General features: G+C 34.0%; 1 protein-coding gene across 6 annotated transcripts; it reads right to left on the bottom strand.

The window, feature by feature from the left end:
* Positions 1-9,890: 9,890 nt before the first annotated feature.
* Positions 9,891-16,659, bottom strand: LOC120088124 (glutamate receptor 3.7-like). Of its 6 annotated transcripts, none has more exons than XM_039045200.1 (9): positions 16,504-16,659; positions 16,256-16,341; positions 15,833-16,153; positions 15,078-15,419; positions 13,405-14,753; positions 12,563-12,840; positions 12,374-12,405; positions 11,221-11,630; positions 9,891-10,575 (listed from the first exon to the last, which is right to left on the bottom strand). In XM_039045200.1, the coding sequence occupies exons 4-9, from the start codon at positions 15,331-15,333 to the stop codon at positions 10,156-10,158; spliced, it is 2,745 nt and encodes a 914-aa protein (XP_038901128.1). In that variant the 5' UTR covers positions 15,334-15,419; positions 15,833-16,153; positions 16,256-16,341; positions 16,504-16,659; the 3' UTR covers positions 9,891-10,155. The 6 variants fall into 6 exon arrangements, with proteins under 6 accessions (XP_038901128.1, XP_038901126.1, XP_038901130.1 ...); XM_039045198.1 differs by having other exon boundaries at positions 15,078-15,416; XM_039045202.1 differs by having other exon boundaries at positions 15,078-16,007; positions 16,075-16,153.
* Positions 16,660-18,109: the final 1,450 nt, after the last annotated feature.

Below are 18,109 nucleotides of genomic sequence, written 5' to 3'. Positions count from 1 at the left end.
ATTGTTGGGGTTGATGCCCTAAATCTCATAGGGTCCTATAATTTGTAAGCCTTTTATGAACAAACATTTATGTGATTAATCATATATGATATTTTACTCACCCTGTCTACGAAATATCAATTGTATTAACCACAAACCAATAAACTAACATCCATGGTTATCGTTGTAACTTAAACATGTATGTGGAGATATACAGGTGGATTGTGTTTAAGTGATAACCTAAATGGTTTGTAGTATATGGATAAGGTTGGGTACCTTATCCTGGTAACACTACGAGTATGACCCGCTTTGTAGGTGTTACAAATGTTATAAAGTGCTACAAATGATTTGATCCTGATCATTCATGTATTAGACATGCGAACAAGGATATTTTATACAAAAGAGTTTGTATAAGACTAGACCACGAAATGTTTAGTCTCATTATATAACATCGTTCATAATAGAGACTTTCATTTCACTAGGATGACCATAAGTACCATGACCTTAATCCTGAGTGAGTTGTGATCTCCTGCCTATGAGGGCGGTCCTTTGATTTATACGGGTGAGAGTGGCCAGATTGCCGATTCAATAAGCCTACCATTTTGGGGATTCGTTTGATTGGGGAGTTGGAAACTCAGCTACACAAGATGGAATTCACTTCTTCTCCGAAGCAGGGGTAAGTAGATAAATTGCTCTCTTAAGGGTTGATTCTGGGTCTTGAACAATGTGGCGCCACACCCTCTCCTGGCCTGAGAGGAGTTTAGTCATAGTGGGACTATGATCTATTGTTCATTAGAGGGATCAGTGGTACTTAAGGAGTTAGATGTAACTATAGGGGCAAAATGGTAATTTGGCCCAGCTATACTTACGAGCAATTTGTGAAGGGTCATCGTATTGTTGATTGGTTATATCCAATGGACACAGAAATATATCTGTATTGTGAAGAATGCAACTATCGGTCTTTAGTGGAGTGCACGACAGTTAACGAATGGTGGATATCGTGATTAAAGAGTTTAATTAGTTATTCGCGTACCGTTGGAACTTCAAGTTACAGGTCCTAAGATCTCATTGGTAGCTCAAAAGATTTAGTTGAGAATTAGTTTTTGGGTTAAGTTGAAATGTTCAATTAATAAGAGGGAATTTAATTATATAATTGATTCAATTATATATGATATAATTGATATAATTTATTTGATAATTATTGTATAATTGGAGGAATAGATATTTGAATATGATTCAAATATATTTTCTATGAATAAGATTCATAGTTGTTAATTCAATATAAATATGATTTATATTAAATGCCATAAAATAAAGAAAAAGAACTATGATTTATATATTGATTAAACCTAATCTAAATAAGAAAATCAAGATTAAGCCTAATCAAACCAAGAAAATCAAGACTTAAATCCAATCTAAACAAGAAAATCAAGATTAAGTCCTAATTTTGAAAGTTCATACCTCAAATCTACTTACCTCAATGAATAATCTCTTCAAGATTGATGAAATAACAAAGATGGATTTAAGAGAAGTGAAAAACCAAGAAGATTTTGAGTGTATTGCGCAAAAAATCAAAGGGACTGCAAATTGACTGCTGGAATTTCTTTTAAATGTGTCTTATAGCGTCGCGACACTACTAAAAGAGCGTTGCAATGTTGTTCAAGAGGCACTCAATTTTTTTGTCAAAACCCGTAGCGTTGCAACACTATTGAGAGCGTTATAATGCTGCGTGCGTGAGACGCACGCATTTTTCATTTTTCCGTCAAAATACATAGCGTTGCAACGCTACCCTATATATTCTACAATTCTTGACGTTTTTAAAACGTCAAGAATCCATTAATTGAACTTGATATTTTTAAAACATCAATTAATGTATTTTCCAGGAAAAATGCACAACCCCGTTTTTTAAAATCAATTCTTGACATTTTTCTTTAAGATCACCTATTTCTTGACATTTTTTTCATAAAAATATCAAGTATTTAAAATTGCAAACGTCAAGAAAGGTGGTTTTTCTTGTAGTGAATGGTTAGTTGCATGTTGCCCTGTTGTGTCCCAGATTACCACACCTACCGCACTTTGTGGTTAGACGGTGTCCTCCAGATGATGGAATTTAGTTAACCCTTGGCCTACCAACACTGGTTACTATTTTGGGTGGGAGGATTACCCTTTCAACATATCCCGATGGTTTATTCTATTTAGATACATGTCCAACCGAGAATATTGGTTCAACATATGCAAGGAGAAGGGATTCCATACTATAAAATTTATTGTAAAGGGTGTAAGGGTCAATGTTCCTTGACCTTTTTGTAATTATTGCATGTGAACATGGAATCTTCAAAGAGTATAACTCTTTGTACGTGAGCTCACATCGTCCAAGTAATTGTCCTTGATAATGAATGTATTATTGTCAATTGGGTGTACTTGGTACTGCCTACCTTTCTCAAACTCTTCGCCACTCGTTGTTTCACGTAGTTCGAATATAAAAATGTAAATGTGGACCAGTGATTTCTGCGTTCGAAAAACTATTCCTAAAATTTCTCTATAATGAATTAAAGCAATGGTATTATTGGTAGGAGTTTTACTTCAATTGTAAAGGTATTGAAGCACTTTGTACTATTTCTTGTCATATTTTCGTACCGCCTTTAATTCTGATGGACATGTGTCCACCATTGTAAGCCAATGTTCTCCAGGTAACGTGTCGCAGCATTGTCTTAGAATCCACATAGTTCTGTTGGGGTTGATGCCCTAAAGTCTCGTGTCTTGTAGCTTGTAAACAATTTGTATGAACGCTTGTGATGTAATATATGATATTTACTTCACTTCTTAATTTTGCTCATCTAAATGTTTTATTTGCTTTACCACAAACCAATAAACCTAAAATCTCTGGTTATCTTTATGTAACTTAAGCATGTATGTGGTGACATACAAGTGGATCGTGTCTTAAGGGATAACCAAAATGGTCTGTACTATATGGATAAAAGAGGGAAACCTTATCCTGGTAACGCTACGGATGCAGTCCGCTTTGTGGAATAATTACAAGTATTGTAACTTGTCACAGATGGTCTGATCTTGATCATTCGTGTAAGGGACAAGCGAGCGGGGGCGTCCTATACAAAGAGTTTGTATAAGATTTGACCATTAAGTGTTAACGTCTCGTTATATAACACCATTCATGACAGAGACTTCACTTCACTAGGATGACCATAGGTAATATGACCTCAATCTTGAGTGAGTTGGGAACTTCTGCCATTGAGGGCGGTTCTTTAATTTGCATGGGTGCGAGTGGCCAGGCTTCTAACTCAAACCTACCACTTTGAGGATTCGTATGATTTGAGAGCTGGGAACTCAACTACACAAGATGGAATTCACTCTTTCCCTGAAGTAGGGGTAAGTAGATAGATAGCTCCCTTAAGAGCTGATTCCAGGGCTTGAACGATGTGACGCCATACACCTTCTCATGGCCCGAGAGGTGTTCACACATAGTTGGATTATGATGTATTGTTCATTAGAGAGATCAGTGGTACTTAAGAAGTGAGATGTAACTACAAGGGCAAAACGGTAAATTGACCCAGCTGTATTTACGAGCATCTGTGAAGGGTTATTGTACTCATAATTGGTTATATCCGATGGACATATAAATATATCTATGGTAAGAAGAGTTCAACTGTCGGTCTTTAGTGGAATGTCTAGCAGTTAACGGATGGTAGATCTCGTGGCTAAAGAGTTTAGTCAACTATTCATGTACCGTTGGAGCTTCGAGCCATAGGTTCATAAGGTCCCCTTGGTAGCTTGGATAAAAGTTGAGAATCAGTTTTTGGGTCAGTTTGAAATGTTCAAATTGACAAGAGGGAGTTTGATTATATATGATATAATTGAACTGGTTAATTATATATGATATGATTGACTAAATATATGAGATACATTATTTTGGAGGAAATTGGATATAAATATGATTTATATCAAGTAGAGGAGAAAACACTATAGTTGATATATGATATCAAACTATAGGTTAAGAATATAATATGATTATATTCATTATTTTAATAGTTAGACGATTACGAGATAATTGGCTGAAGTTTTCTCCGGATTCGTACGAAAATGGGAAGTTCAATTCAGTTCTTGTAACTAAAGAATAAAAATGAAAATTGTTTTCATTTTGAGATATATGAAAGAGATCCAAAAAAATTCACTCACGGTGTGATTACTAGAAGATCGTTTAGTGTTGAGAGCCTATACGATAGCACCCGCCTTCCTAAACGATCGCACACCTGCGTCTCTAAACGATCGCACACAATTTCTTAAACGATCGCTTACCTTTGCTAGACGATCACTTAGCGCGCCAAGCATAACTAAACGATCGTTTACCTTTTGATAGACGATTGCTTAGTGTTTACTACACGATCGTGTACCCCGCTCTAAATGATCAAGCACACCCGACTATATGATAGTCTTCTCATTTCTCCCACTTACTTGTTCGTAGTACACGATCACTTTTCCTCCTTCCCTCTACCAATTCCATCAAAGTCCACCCTTTGGATTCTCACTCCAAGAATACTGAAGGCTTCGAGTGGTGGTGTAGACAATCGTGGTGCTGCTAGGTGACTGCTTGTTGGACGAGTAGGAACGAGAGGAGTTCGTTCACGCTGGACCAAGTTCCTATGAAGAAGAGTCTTCAACTGATATGTTTTCTCAGTCTTTTGTATTTATCTTTTAAAGCATGCCAGTTATTAGTTGTTCAATGTATATCTATTTGTTAGAATGTATGTGTGGGAATTATGTCACAATGAAATTGGAAAGATCCGCTTCCGCTCAAAGATACTCTTGTATAAGAGATCCTTCACTTCCTAAAACATATTAAATTACAATCTTCAATATGCTCTAGTGGCTTTATAGAAAACCTTTAGAATTGTCTTATTTTTTAAGTGTGTTGTGAGGTTGTTCTTTAGATGGTAAGTACATAAGGCATGAAATGTATTTAGGAAGACTCGTTCCACTACATTAGAGATAGTGGGTGTCGGTAAAAAACAATAACCATGTTGGAATCCTCACCTATGCAACGTCGAAGGTGTGTCATGAAATATGTCTATGATGCATATGACTATTTGTTCACTATTGCATACACTAATAGATATAATTGATTGTTGTCGTTATAGCCACGTTGATCAACATGCACCCTTTGTATTTGCCTAAATGTTGATCTAGCTACTACTGTGATAGGACGACAGTCGGCATATCCTCTAATGTAAGGGCTTGATATCATGAACATATACTTGCAATGTATTGTATCTTCTAATTGTATGTCGAATATAGTACCTGGGTTTTCAATTTTTAAAGCTTCATGTTAGGCATGTAACATGCTGTGAGATTCTTCCAGTGAGCTCATGCTTAAAGAGTAGGTTGTCTCACATGCACAACAAGCTTTATTGTAGCTTATATTCACTCTGTATTCTTTCCTTATGTTCTCGATAATGTGATTAGGTTTGTACACACAACCAATACCTTCTATACCCTATCCACTATTAACCACTATAGTAAAGGGAGATTTATAGAGGAAGGTACTTGGAAAAGATGACTGATCAAATGGAAGAGGAGAATAAGAAGAAAAAAAAAAGACGAAAATTTTAGTCTTTCGATACTCTGTTTAATTTAAAAATCATGAAAGGACTGAACAATAAAAACCATGGTCGAGTGGCAAAATTGTGAGAAAAATGAGAATCGCAATAACCCAGCTCATCAAGTCAAAGATTCGACAATTTGGGGCTGGGACGTGATGCGTTGCTACTTAAAACGTGACATGTGCCCTTTGATGTAAGTAGAAAGTTAGTTTTCACTGGTTTGTGGGAGGACAGATCATTAACTATTGAGGGACTTGGAGATAGGTTATCCGTACAAAAATCTCCTATATCCTCTCTCTTCAGTTTAGCAATGTGTCTAATGGTGAGACTATTTCCCCAAACCAACAACAAATCGTAGAGTCATTTTCCCTTTTCACACCCCAGTTTTCTTCCAAGTCCTATGAGTTTCCAGTTCTCCATTTTTCTAATAACAAGGTATAGAGAAAATGGGTAATTAAAGGGAAGGGAATAACCGATGGAGGAAAAGGTGGAACATAGAAAGAAATTAGAGGGAGAAATAAGAAATATGAGAGATATATTGAGGGCAATGAATTTATTTTTCACATTAAAATGATGGTTCAATTTTGAGCTATTTTCAAAAATAGAAAAATGAACCAATATATTTAAATATAACAAAATTTCGCTATCTATCTATGATAGACTGCGATAGACTACTGTCTGTGTCTATTTATGTCATGATAGACATAGATTAGTCTATTGCAGTCTATCTATTATTTTACTATTATTTGTAAATATTTTTAATAGGTTTGTCATTTAAAATAGGATATTTGTAATAGATAGTAGAATAAGAGAAAAAATTTAAAAGTATATTACATCTTCAAAATATTTGCAAATATGGATGAATTGACTAGTCAATCATTGATTTTTTTTGTAATTTCCAATTTTACCCTCCATTGTCTTGTCTTGTTGCACAACTTTTTTTAGTCTTTTTATTTTCTTTATTTTTTTTTATTTTTTCTTCTTCCCTCATTTTTTCATTTTTCATTTTTTTTTCTTTCTTCAGTTTTTACTTATTTCTTTTTTTTATTTTTATTTTCTTTCATTTCTCCAGTTTTTGCTTCTTCCCTTTTCTTTTTTTATTAGTTTATTTTATTTTCTTTCTCCGATTTTCTACTTCTTCCCTTTCTTTTTCTTTTTTTTTTAATTTTTCTTTTATTTCTCCGATTTTTGCTTCTTTTTTTTCTATTAAATTTTCTTTCCTTTCTTCAGTTTTTGCTTCTTCTATTTCTCTTATTTTAAATTTTTTTCTTTCATTTATTTGAATTTTTTCTTCTTTTTTTTTTTTACAATAATTATGAGGCTGAGTTTCGTACCCAAAGCTTGAAAGTACATAATTCATAAGTTACTTAACACCAACAAACCAATCATCATGTTTGATTATTATAATAAATAATAAATATAAATAGTAAATGAAAGTCTATCGGTGATAGCCACTAATATTTTCTATCATTGATAGCTTAATCTTTGATTATATTTTCATAGTTAATATCCACTTATAGAAATCTATCATTGATAGCCAACTTAGTGAATTTGATTAATAAAGTTGAAGTTCAAACTAAAATGTAAGTGGAATGCCTTGAAGTTATCACTAATAGATGTTTATTAGTGATAGAAGCTATCATAAAAAAGAAAATGAACTTTTTATAAATGTTCGGGAAGGACAAGAAAGGGGCAAAAAGTTGTTCAGTGGCTATGATTGATAGAAGCTATTACTGATAACATGTTATCAGTGATAGAAGCTAATACTAATAGTATGTTATCATGATAGAAGTTACCCAATAGCATGTTATCGGTGATAGAAGCTACCTGATTGTATGTTATCAGTGGTAGAAGCTACCACTGATAGCACGTTATCGGTGATAGAGAACTATCACTGATAGCATGATATCAGTGAGATCATTGATATCATCTTATCAGTGATGTTATCAGTGAAAAAAGCTATCACTGATAACCACAATATGTGTGATGTTAGTGATATCAGTGATAGAACTTAGGTGATATCTATATATCGAGTTTATTTCAAAGATGATAACCAATTATAGAAGTCTATCATTTTATAGCCTTAAGTTTTAATATTTCAAGGTTAATTCTAACTGATGAAAGTCTATCAGTGATAGAAACTGATAGCTGCTATCAGTGATAGTCATGATAAAAGATTATTGGTGATAGCTACTGTGGTAATCAAAGTTGTTAGTATTCTTTCAAAGTTGATCACTATTTATAAATCTATCATTGATAGTCAGTAATAGCCTTAAGTATTGATATTTCAAGGTTGATTCCAATTGATGAAAGTGAATCAATGATAGCTACTGATAATTGGTAGCAATGATAGCTACTGATAGAATAAGTTTAATTGTTTACAAACCACGGGTTTTAGGACATAAAATCCAACATTAAAATCAAAATTCTTCTTGATTGCTATCAAGTAAAAATAATTTGACAAAATCTCTTTACTAGAAAACACGTTCTTTTCTTTCAAATCGTGAGCAATGTATATCTATAATCACTTGGAAATTACCATCATCAATCATAGGCGTTGAAGAAAGAACAACAGACAAAAAATACTTAGCTCCACTAGAAACAACATTAGAAGACATTTCCAAATATGAACTAGTGACATGAGCAACTAAAGGTTGTCTTGTATTGTGTTCCTTATGTCTTGTATTGTGTTCCTTATATCCTTACTTTTTTTAGAACAATTCAAGCTATATCCTTATCTTCACGAATTGGAACTACATTTTGAACATCATTCATAACAAAATCTAATAAAGTTGAAAGTTCTATAGAAGAAGTAGATGCGTTCAAACAAATCTCCTTCACTATTAAACCCATAAAATCTTCAAAAATTATTGTATCGTCTACTAAAACTGTAATAGATTTGTAATTCACATAATAGTGTTCTTCATTCCATTTTCCACTATGAAAAACAACTATTGGAATTATTGGGGTCGATGCCCTAAATCTCGTAGGGTCCTATAATTTGTAATTTATTGTACAAACTTATTATTTTTTTAATAAAATATATGATGTTTTATTTCAAAATTAGTTGCATTAACCACAAACTAATAAACTAACATCCAAGGTTATCTTGTAACTTAAACATGTATGTAGAGACATACGGTTGGATCATGTTTAAGTGATAACTTAAATGGTCTGTAGTAGATGGATAAGGTTGGATACCTTATCTTGGTGACACTACAAGTATAGGTTGCTTTGTAGGTGTTACAATTGTTGTAAAGTGCTACAAATGTTCTGGTCTTAAGAATTCATGTGGAGACATGTGAGCCCGATATTCTATAAAAAGGAGTTTGTATAAGACCAGACCATAAAATGTTTAGTCTCATTATATAACGTCGTTCATAATAGAGACTTGCATTTCACTAAGATGACCATAGATAACATGGCCTGAATTCCAAGTGAGTTGTGAACTCCTGCCTATGAAGGTGATCTTTTGATTTGTATGGGTGAGAGTGGTCAGGTCGCCTACTCAACAAACCTACCATTTTTTGGGATTCATCTGATTGGGGAGATGGGAACACAGTTACACAAGAAGGAATTCACTCCTTCCCCAACGTCGAGGTAAGTAGATAAATTGCTCCCTTAAAGGCTGATTCTGAGGCTTGAACAATGTGGTGTCACACCCTCTCTTGGCTCGAGAGGAGTTCAATCATAGTTGGACTATAATTTATTGTTCATTAGATGAATTAGTGGTACTTAAGAAGTTAGATGTAACTACAAAAGCAAAACGGTAATTTTGGCCTAGCTATACTTACGAGAAATTGGTGAAGAGTCGTCGTACTGTCGATTAGTTATATCCAATGGACACAGAAATATATCTATAGTACGAAGAGTGCAGCTGATGGTATTTAGTGGAGTGTTCTTCAGTTAACGAATGGCGAATAATTTAAATTAAAGAGTTCTATTAATTATTCACGTATCATCGATGCTTCAAGTTACAAGTCCATGAGGTCTCCTTGATAACTCAATAGGACTAAATGAGAATCACTATTTGAATTAATTTGAATTGTTCAAATTAATTGAAGGTCCCATGACATTTTTATATATGTCCCTGAGTTGTGTCGACATTCCCAAAATTTTTAGGAACATTATAAAATATATTAAAATATCTAACATAATATTAAGAATAATGAAATTTTAACCTCATAGAACGTGACATTTCGGAAAGGAAATATTTCATATATCCATATCATTGTTCTAAGAATCCTAAAATCAGGGGGGAGATATAAATCTCCCAAGTCTTAAAAGCCAGCTCGATTTTATCAAAAAACAAAAACAAAAACAAAAAATTGCCACTTCATACAGCACTCATAAATATCATACTTGTCCCATCATACAGAATTTGACCACCCAAATATGGGAGTAATTAGGATCATAATGTTGCAGTCTTATTTACATGAACACTAAATTTTAGGTTACTTTGCAGCAAAGGAAGAACACAATATTTTTAAAACATAGAGATTCCAACTGCAAGTACAGCTGCAGGATTAACCTTCAAGCATTTTTAACACACATCGAAGAGCTATCGGTTAGCCTGATTCTGAGTATCGTGCTTTCGAAAAAGTCTCTTGATAGCTTCTTCCTTCTCATCAACAAAGTCGATAAACTTATATATAACCTGAGTCCAGCTTGAGTTTGAATTGGATGACACCAATTCTGAATGAGAAGATTCCTTCTGTTGTCGTATGTAGCGAGCAAATTGTCGAACTATGCGGAGCAAAAATATGAGAAGAGCAACGAGTGAAAAGGCGCCGCACAACAGATACAGACCCCAGAAGCTGACCAACTGAAGTTGGTTAGGCTCAGATTTCCTTCTCCTCTCTCCAGGACAACCCATCTTGCAAAACCACTTCTCATGGATCTTCTGAAGCTTTCCATTCTCAGAAAGCTTTAGAATTGCGGTTGACATGTCTACTGCAAGTGGAGATCCTCTCTGAAAGGCCTGGTTGTAAAAGCATAGCATTAACGGAGTGCAACAATTCCATGGAAATGGTAACATAGGATGCCATAAACTGGCACTAGTTTGAATCCAATAGAACTAACAGTTTTTAAAATGATGTCATGACTCATAAGATAACCACATAAAGTACTAACAGAAACATTGATAATAGAGATTACCACAGGCATTTACATCTCAATTGGCTAACTCAAAACAAATGATAAATGCCATAATATCCTCGATGCAATAAGTTATAATATTTGTGGTTTGCCCCCAAGTTTCCAACCAAACAGAAAATAATGCACCTACTAAAATATGTGCAGTCACCAATTCTCTCCTAGTCTAGTTAAAGCACGGAGATGTCGATATCAAGATTTCAATTTTACGGATATATCGATAAAATATCAATATTGATGGATATTTCTGTCATGAAAGTTATAAAATTTATTTAGATTAATAGTTAAAGTTGTTTTTACTCTTCAACTAAGTTATGAATATTGTTATTAGTATTCCTATTCATATTGGACTAAATAGATGATATTGGAGATATCAATGGATATTTAATATCAATGTTGAACCCTTCGATTTACAGATATATCGACATATTGATTGATATTTTCATCATTGAGTTAAGAGAAGGTTACTCACAAATCCCCATCCACTCTTGGTGAATGGCTGTCCGATCATTCCGAAATCATTCCTCCCTGATAAGAACAATTCCATATATGGAAGTTCATCTATAATAGCCGCCACCCCTCCTTTTTTGAATGGCCCCTTCAGCAGTGCTGATTCATACTCTTCTGGAGAGCCTAGAGATACAAGCCTCGATCGTGGAAGGTAAAGACTCTCGGTCAGATAGCTATACGCAAACGATCCTACCTGGTAGCCAATTGGCTGTTCATTAGTAATCAAGTCATCAAGTCCTTTAATGGGAGATGAAAGCTGCTGAACTGTAAGGATTGAAGTGAGACTGGCTGTATAGCTTGATGTGATAACCATCAATAAGAAAAGCCACACCACCATTACCATACGTCCAAGTGGACTTACAGTAGCTTCCTCTGTAATTTGAGTTGTGAAGTCAGAAATCTTGTCAATATATAGTAAATTTCAAATTTGTATTTAAGCCAGTAATGAACACAATAAAGACTCATTTACATGGGTAGCTCATGCAGTCAGTTAGAAACATAGGCTATGATATAGAAATGTCTTAAAAATTATTTGAACAGGAAAAGGACCGGCAATTAGAAAAACGAGGTTTTCAACAATGAGTTTCAAAACAGAATTTACCTTAAAGTGGACAGTAGCTATTATGTACTTGAAAAGAGATTAGGCAGAACAAATAACTCTTAGAGAATGCACATTCATCTAAATAACTTAATGCAATACCCAGTATCGTACTTTCATCCTATAAGTTCTGATAACCAAGTAGTAACAGTATAATGAAGAGAATGAGGTCTGATAACCATGTTAATACCCATCTGTGCAAATATTTTTAAGGTAAATTGAAGCAAAAATATAAATACAAGATTCCAGTGAAAATATTACGGCTTGTCAACATTTTGAATTTATAAATTTGATCTTCTTAATAACATATATATCGGTGAAAATAGAGTGGATTAAATGACAAGCTATTGGAGTGCGATATCTCTTATATATTCTTAGTTGAGTTTGAATTTGAGTCAAACTTGCCCAATATTCATCAAGCCCACCAAATCATGCTGTTTCTTCTTATTTTAGACACTGCTTGTTATAGAAAAACAAAAACAAGTAAAAGAAGCAAAAGAAAAAAAAAATATCTTACGATTCGTTTTAAACAATGTCGAGAAGCTGAACCTGCAAGATGGAAATATTTTCAGATACTGTTCTGAATCCATTAATGCAAAAGGTTAACTTATACTAAAGGAATGATGTATCAAAAAATAGCTGTGATATTGAAAATTTTCCACTTGTTGATTTATATGTAACCGCCTTCAACGCTGAAAGCACTTACAATATTACTGTCACTAGCTGCCTTTTTGGTGGACCACGGAAATCATCATTTACTCGATGCTCAAGAAGCCATATGACTGCCCCTATCATAAAAAAGGACGCCGATGTTACGCACCACATCTCTACTGTAAATGGTTTAAGGAACACCCAAGCATTTGACTTTGAATTTTTTATTGGAGCCACAATAACAAGACCGGTAGAAGCAAAAGGCTGAGAAAAATCCACGATCCTTGTGCGATTGGTCACAATTGCAATATCTCCAACAGCTGCATCAAATATCTGACACAAAAGGAATGAGAAAGTAACAGCTCCGCGATAGACTTTTGTCAGAGAAGAAATAAATCTAATCCACACTCACGCTAATATAAGAATGAATTTAATATACACACTAATACACCTTGTTTCGTAAGTAGGTTACAACTGCATATAGAAAATAACAATTTACTTTTGTTCTTCCTACAATATTTTCTTTCCAGTCTATTTCCAAATCTAATTCACTACTTCTCTAAGATTGTTTGATTAAATTGCACCGAACCTTTTGGAAATGGATTCATCATTTTTGCTAGAGGATCTTAGATGGCAAGGTGCGGTAATTAATTTCAAATGCTAATACACCCTAGAGAGCACATGTAGTCCACAAGAAAATGGAACCAACAGATATTCTGCCCCTTAGAAACCAAATAAAATCATTCCTTTACACCATTCATAAATCCTGACTCTCGAGCTTTACAGATAGTTTACTGAATCATGTTGACACTTTCTGAAAACCACAATCCCAGATTGAATTTATTCTCTTTAGGCGCTCAGACATCAGAAAAGTAGATAATATAATATTTTACTTACACCATTTGCAACGTTCTTCACAAGGTCATCATAACTAGGATTGGAGGAGCCATTTCCAAAAGGTATAAATCTGTAAGGAACATCATAAGGAACCAGCTTTCTTGCTTCATTGAACAGATCGATGCAGTATCCTTCAATGTTTTTGTGGCTTCCATTGACTGCAGTAACAAATTCAACAAAACTTACTCTACGTGGCACTCCAATTATTAATGGTCTTTCATTGTTTGCAATCACCCATCCACGCGGTTTTTCTCTCTTTCCACCAGGCCAGGTAACATTGCCAAGCGTCTGGTTCAGGTGGGAATAACCAATTCGTTTCTGTTTCAGAGTTTCTGGAGATTGGATTGTAAAGCCTGTGACATTGGACCAATAACCAACTCTACGCAGTCCCATCTGATCGATATTAATCACCTCATAGCCTCTATTGATAACGTTCCGATCTGAATTAAACTCAATCCGACCACTTAAACCAGTAAAGTTTGCCTGCAACAATATGCTCAACAGTAGAGCACCATCATCAAATATTTTGAGCTTTCCCCAGGACATTCTAGATGTATTTAAATCATGAAACTTGTTCTTCAATGAGAAGGTAATGCTCCTACCTTCATTTAGAAACTTATCGATTGCACGTGCAACTACTTGAATGGTATCATAGGCACTAAGAGCATAGACATTCAAAGAAGAATTTCTAGAGTCTTCTGGCAGCATGTTCCTTAACCTAGACCATAATGTTGTTTTTCGGCTGGATTCAGGAATATGTTGACGAAGTACAACCACACCTTGAAGGATGTTTATAGAGGTTTGTTGCACGGGCAGAACAGAATCTAAGGTAGTAGAAAGCCAATCTGTTGCCAGCCACACATAATCACTTGTCATCATATCAAGTTGATGGGCTATTTTGAAGATACTTAATCTAGGATCAGGATTGACATGAACAACATAGACACGAGGACCAAGCAACTTGGAGTTATTGAGTATGATTGTGATTTCACTGAGATTAAAATGACAAGGTAAGGGTATTTTGTAAGAAATTTTAAACATCCTCTTGTCAAGCTCATCAGTTAAAGTGGATATTCCATTTCTACCATAATCATCATCCACAAAGATCATGATCACCTCCTTCCACTCATAAAAGTCAATTAAGTCTGCCATAGCAGTCATTTGATAGGCATCACTCTGAGTAGTCCGTAGGAAAAAGGGGAATTGGAGAGCAGATAAAGTTGGGTCAGTGGCAGCATATGATATAAGAGGCACTTGGAGATTATTAGCAATCTGTAGAACCATATGAGCTACAACTGAAGATTGAGGCCCAACTATGGCTACTACATCTTTCTCAAGAACCTGAAAAGCTGTTGCACAAGGGAGAGAAGTCAGAAAATGTGACATAAAACAAGTAGACATCAAGACAATTTAATATAAAAAGAAAAGTCCAGTATAAGAATTCAGGGCCATATATTCAAAACGGGGGCACTAAAGGATATAGGTAGAAAAGATGGTGAAGAAATAGCAGACAGCATCAGGAATGAAGGAGTAACAAATTTCCACCTTCACATACGAGTTCATCCTAATAACAATCAAAGACATAGTGTGGGGATAACACTACCACAGCCATTTCCAAAATGTTGCCAAATTTTCGAACATATTATGAATGAAATATGTGTACAGTGACATACCTCCAATAGAACCCAAGAGAACATTACAATGTGTATCTGCCATGACCAAATTCAGCTTTGTTCCATTGAGAATGGAAGGATCTGCATTCACATCCGAAACTGCGGCTTCCATTGCCACCTTTGCCGCTCTTCCTATAATTGAATCAAAAGTGAAAACTGCACCAATGTTCACAACCGCAGGCCTTTGGCAACAAGCAGAACCAGCAAGAAATGCCCATATCGAACTAATCAATGTAAGAACTAATAAGCTCTCCATGACCGAACAACAAACTTAATCTGCCAAACCAGCCTTGGCCCAGGAAGACTACTAACTGATTCAAGCTTTCACAAAGCTGGAGACTGCTGAACAAGCAAAGAGCTATTGGTGATAACAAGGAAAGCTTTAAATGAAGAGAAGGAGCTCAAGAACATAGACCACAGAAGAACAAGCATTCCACCGAAAAGTTTCAGTACAGAACTATTTACTACCAAATCTTGTATAGAGCTCGTAAAGAATAAACTCAAGTTAACCATAGCTACTTCAGCAACACAAAATCCTCAATAGTAAACCGTGAACAGGAAAAAGATGTAGGTCAAGAATAAGTACTAAGGAAGGCAAGAAAAACGAAGTAATGGGGGAATGGCACGTCTTATCAGAGAGAATCATTCGAATCCCATTGACGGTAAAAGAAAATAAACACAAAACCAAGAACGTAAAAAAGAGAATAAAGATTGACTTCCAAAAGCAAAGCTCAGAAATGATCAAAGAAATTTACTCGGAAAGGATTTTAAGCCAAAACAGGACCCTGTTCCCAATTAATGCAAGCATCCGATTTGATGCCCAAAAGCTGTTTAACAACGTGGTGCTGGTTGCGCCGATGATCCCATCAATCATTTTCGATCGACGCTTACAACTCCGAGCAGTTCTCCGACAATGTCCACCAACCACTACTGTTACAGAACAGACTTAACAACTGCAAGTTCACAGGAAACAAACACAAAATTTCTCTCCTCTTACTGATTTGCTTGTCAAAGCTAAGAATCACTGAACCGCAGAGTTTTTTTCCATCGAACCACACGCCAGTCACTGAATTAAACTGAAACAGGACATTACATAGAATTACAAATGCGACATCAATCTACTTCTAAAACAAAATTTTACAATGGGGATTCGGAGAAAATCGATCAAGAACACTTACAGAATCGCGAAGCGATAATGGGAGGATCACTTGCATTGTTTCCAACTGGGTAAACATGAATTTGACTATTCTCCACCAATCAATTTCTGGTTGGATTAGGAAGGTGGATTCATAAATTTGTATAATAACACGTCTTGATAATACAATAATGTACAATAGTTATCATAATTTGATAGAGTTTGACAAGAAGGAAGAAAATGGTGATTAGAAACAAGTCGATAGACAGTCCGACACCACAGAATGCTCACCTTCTTCAAAGAATCAAATCCTTCTTACGAGTTCTCTTGCTTCTCGCGAGCTTTTAATAATGGCGTCTTCAAATCCATTGCTCTTCCTTCACTAACCGGATCCACTTTATCGACTTCTCTAAGCTAATCCTTTTTTTTTTTTTTTTTTTTTTTTCTATTTTTTGTTTTGGCAAATTACAAAATCTGCCCATAAACTAGTGGGATGATTGTAATAAATTTACAAATGTATTAGAAAGTACTTCGAATCACCTTATAGCAATTGTACTAAAAAAAATTAATTCAAGGTTGATTTCATAGGTTTTTTTAAAAAAATTAAATTAATAAATTAACATTCAATTTATAGACAATTTAAATTTTAAAATTTTAATTAATAAATAAACATTTCACCCTCTAAAACAAGTTAAAATGTTGTCCAGGTATATTATATCTATGTTAGTGAATGTTGTTACTTATCTTTTAGTCTTTAGAATTTGAGATCAAAATATTACGGTCTCATTTGGTAATCATTTTAGCTTTTGTTTTTGTTTTGTTTTTGAAATTAATCTTATGCACACTATTTCAACTTCCAAATTTCTCCCTTTATTATCTACTATTCACCAATAGTTTAAAACTAAATTCTGAGAACTAAAAAAACAATAGCTTTCAAAATGTTTTTTTTTTTCTGGAGTTTTGCTAAAAATTAATAATTGTATTTAAGAAATACAAATTATTGTAAGAAATATGGATGAAATATGCTTAATTTAAAAAAAAAAAACAAAAATAAAAAACCAAATAGTTATCAAACAGGGCCTACACTTATAGTTTTTAAGTTTTGAGTTTTATTTTAATTTAGTTCCTATATTTCAAAATATGTTACAATTTTAGTTCTTAAGGTTTGAGTTTTGTTTCAATTTGGTCTCTAGATTTCAAAATTTATATTTTTAGCTCGCTTGTTCACTAAGTACTCACTTTTAATTTTGGTATCAATGTCTATTAATTCATTTAAAATAATTATAGCGTAAAAATCTAAGATTAATTTTAATACCGGTGAGAAAATATAGTGAAACTTAATTAATTGTAACTCTTTTATTTTTTTTTAATTAACACCACTAATAGTGAGTATAGTGAACAATTAAATTTAAAAAAGTAAATGGACCAAATTGAAACAAAATTCTAATATGTAGGGTAAAATTATAACATTTTAAAAAGCAGAGACAAAATTAAAATCAAACTTAAAACTTAAAGTAAAATTTTGAAATCTAAATATACATTTAGTTGAAAACTATAGACATATAGAAATATTTATGAAAATGTAAGCCATTGTCGAATTTTCATGTAAGTGTCGAATTCATAACTACATAGGGGGCGTTTGGGGTAAGGATTATCATCAAAATATAATAATCACGTAAAAACTATTTCAAAACCTCCAATTAACTACCGTTAACATTATTTCAAAACCCCAATTTGCTACCATATTTACTATTTATTATAGTTTTTACTATTTTATATTCATAATTTTTTTGATTATTTGCTACAGTGTTTACTATTTCCTTCTCAAACTAAAATAATCTACACCTCAAACACAAACTATCATAACCTAACTATAATAATCTAAGACTATAATAAC

The sequence above is a fragment of the Benincasa hispida genome, chromosome 10 (genome assembly GCF_009727055.1).
Source record: "Benincasa hispida cultivar B227 chromosome 10, ASM972705v1, whole genome shotgun sequence".
Classification (NCBI taxonomy): domain Eukaryota; kingdom Viridiplantae; phylum Streptophyta; class Magnoliopsida; order Cucurbitales; family Cucurbitaceae; genus Benincasa; species Benincasa hispida.
The sequence above is the reverse complement of the archived record's forward strand: the minus strand, read 5'-3'. Positions and strand labels throughout refer to the sequence as shown.

Bases quoted from the DNA above. Each gene is read 5' to 3' on its own strand.
- LOC120088124 (XM_039045200.1), bottom strand. From the start codon at position 15,333: ATGGAGAGCTTATTAGTTCTTACATTGATTAGTTCGATATGGGCATTT. The intron at 12,841-13,404 runs GTAAGTAAAATA...CTTTTGTGTCAG, and splicing joins TGAAGAACGTTGCAAATGGT to ATATTTGATGCAGCTGTTGG. The intron at 11,631-12,373 runs GTAAGATATTTT...CTCAAATTACAG, and splicing joins GACATTGTTTAAAACGAATC to AGGAAGCTACTGTAAGTCCA.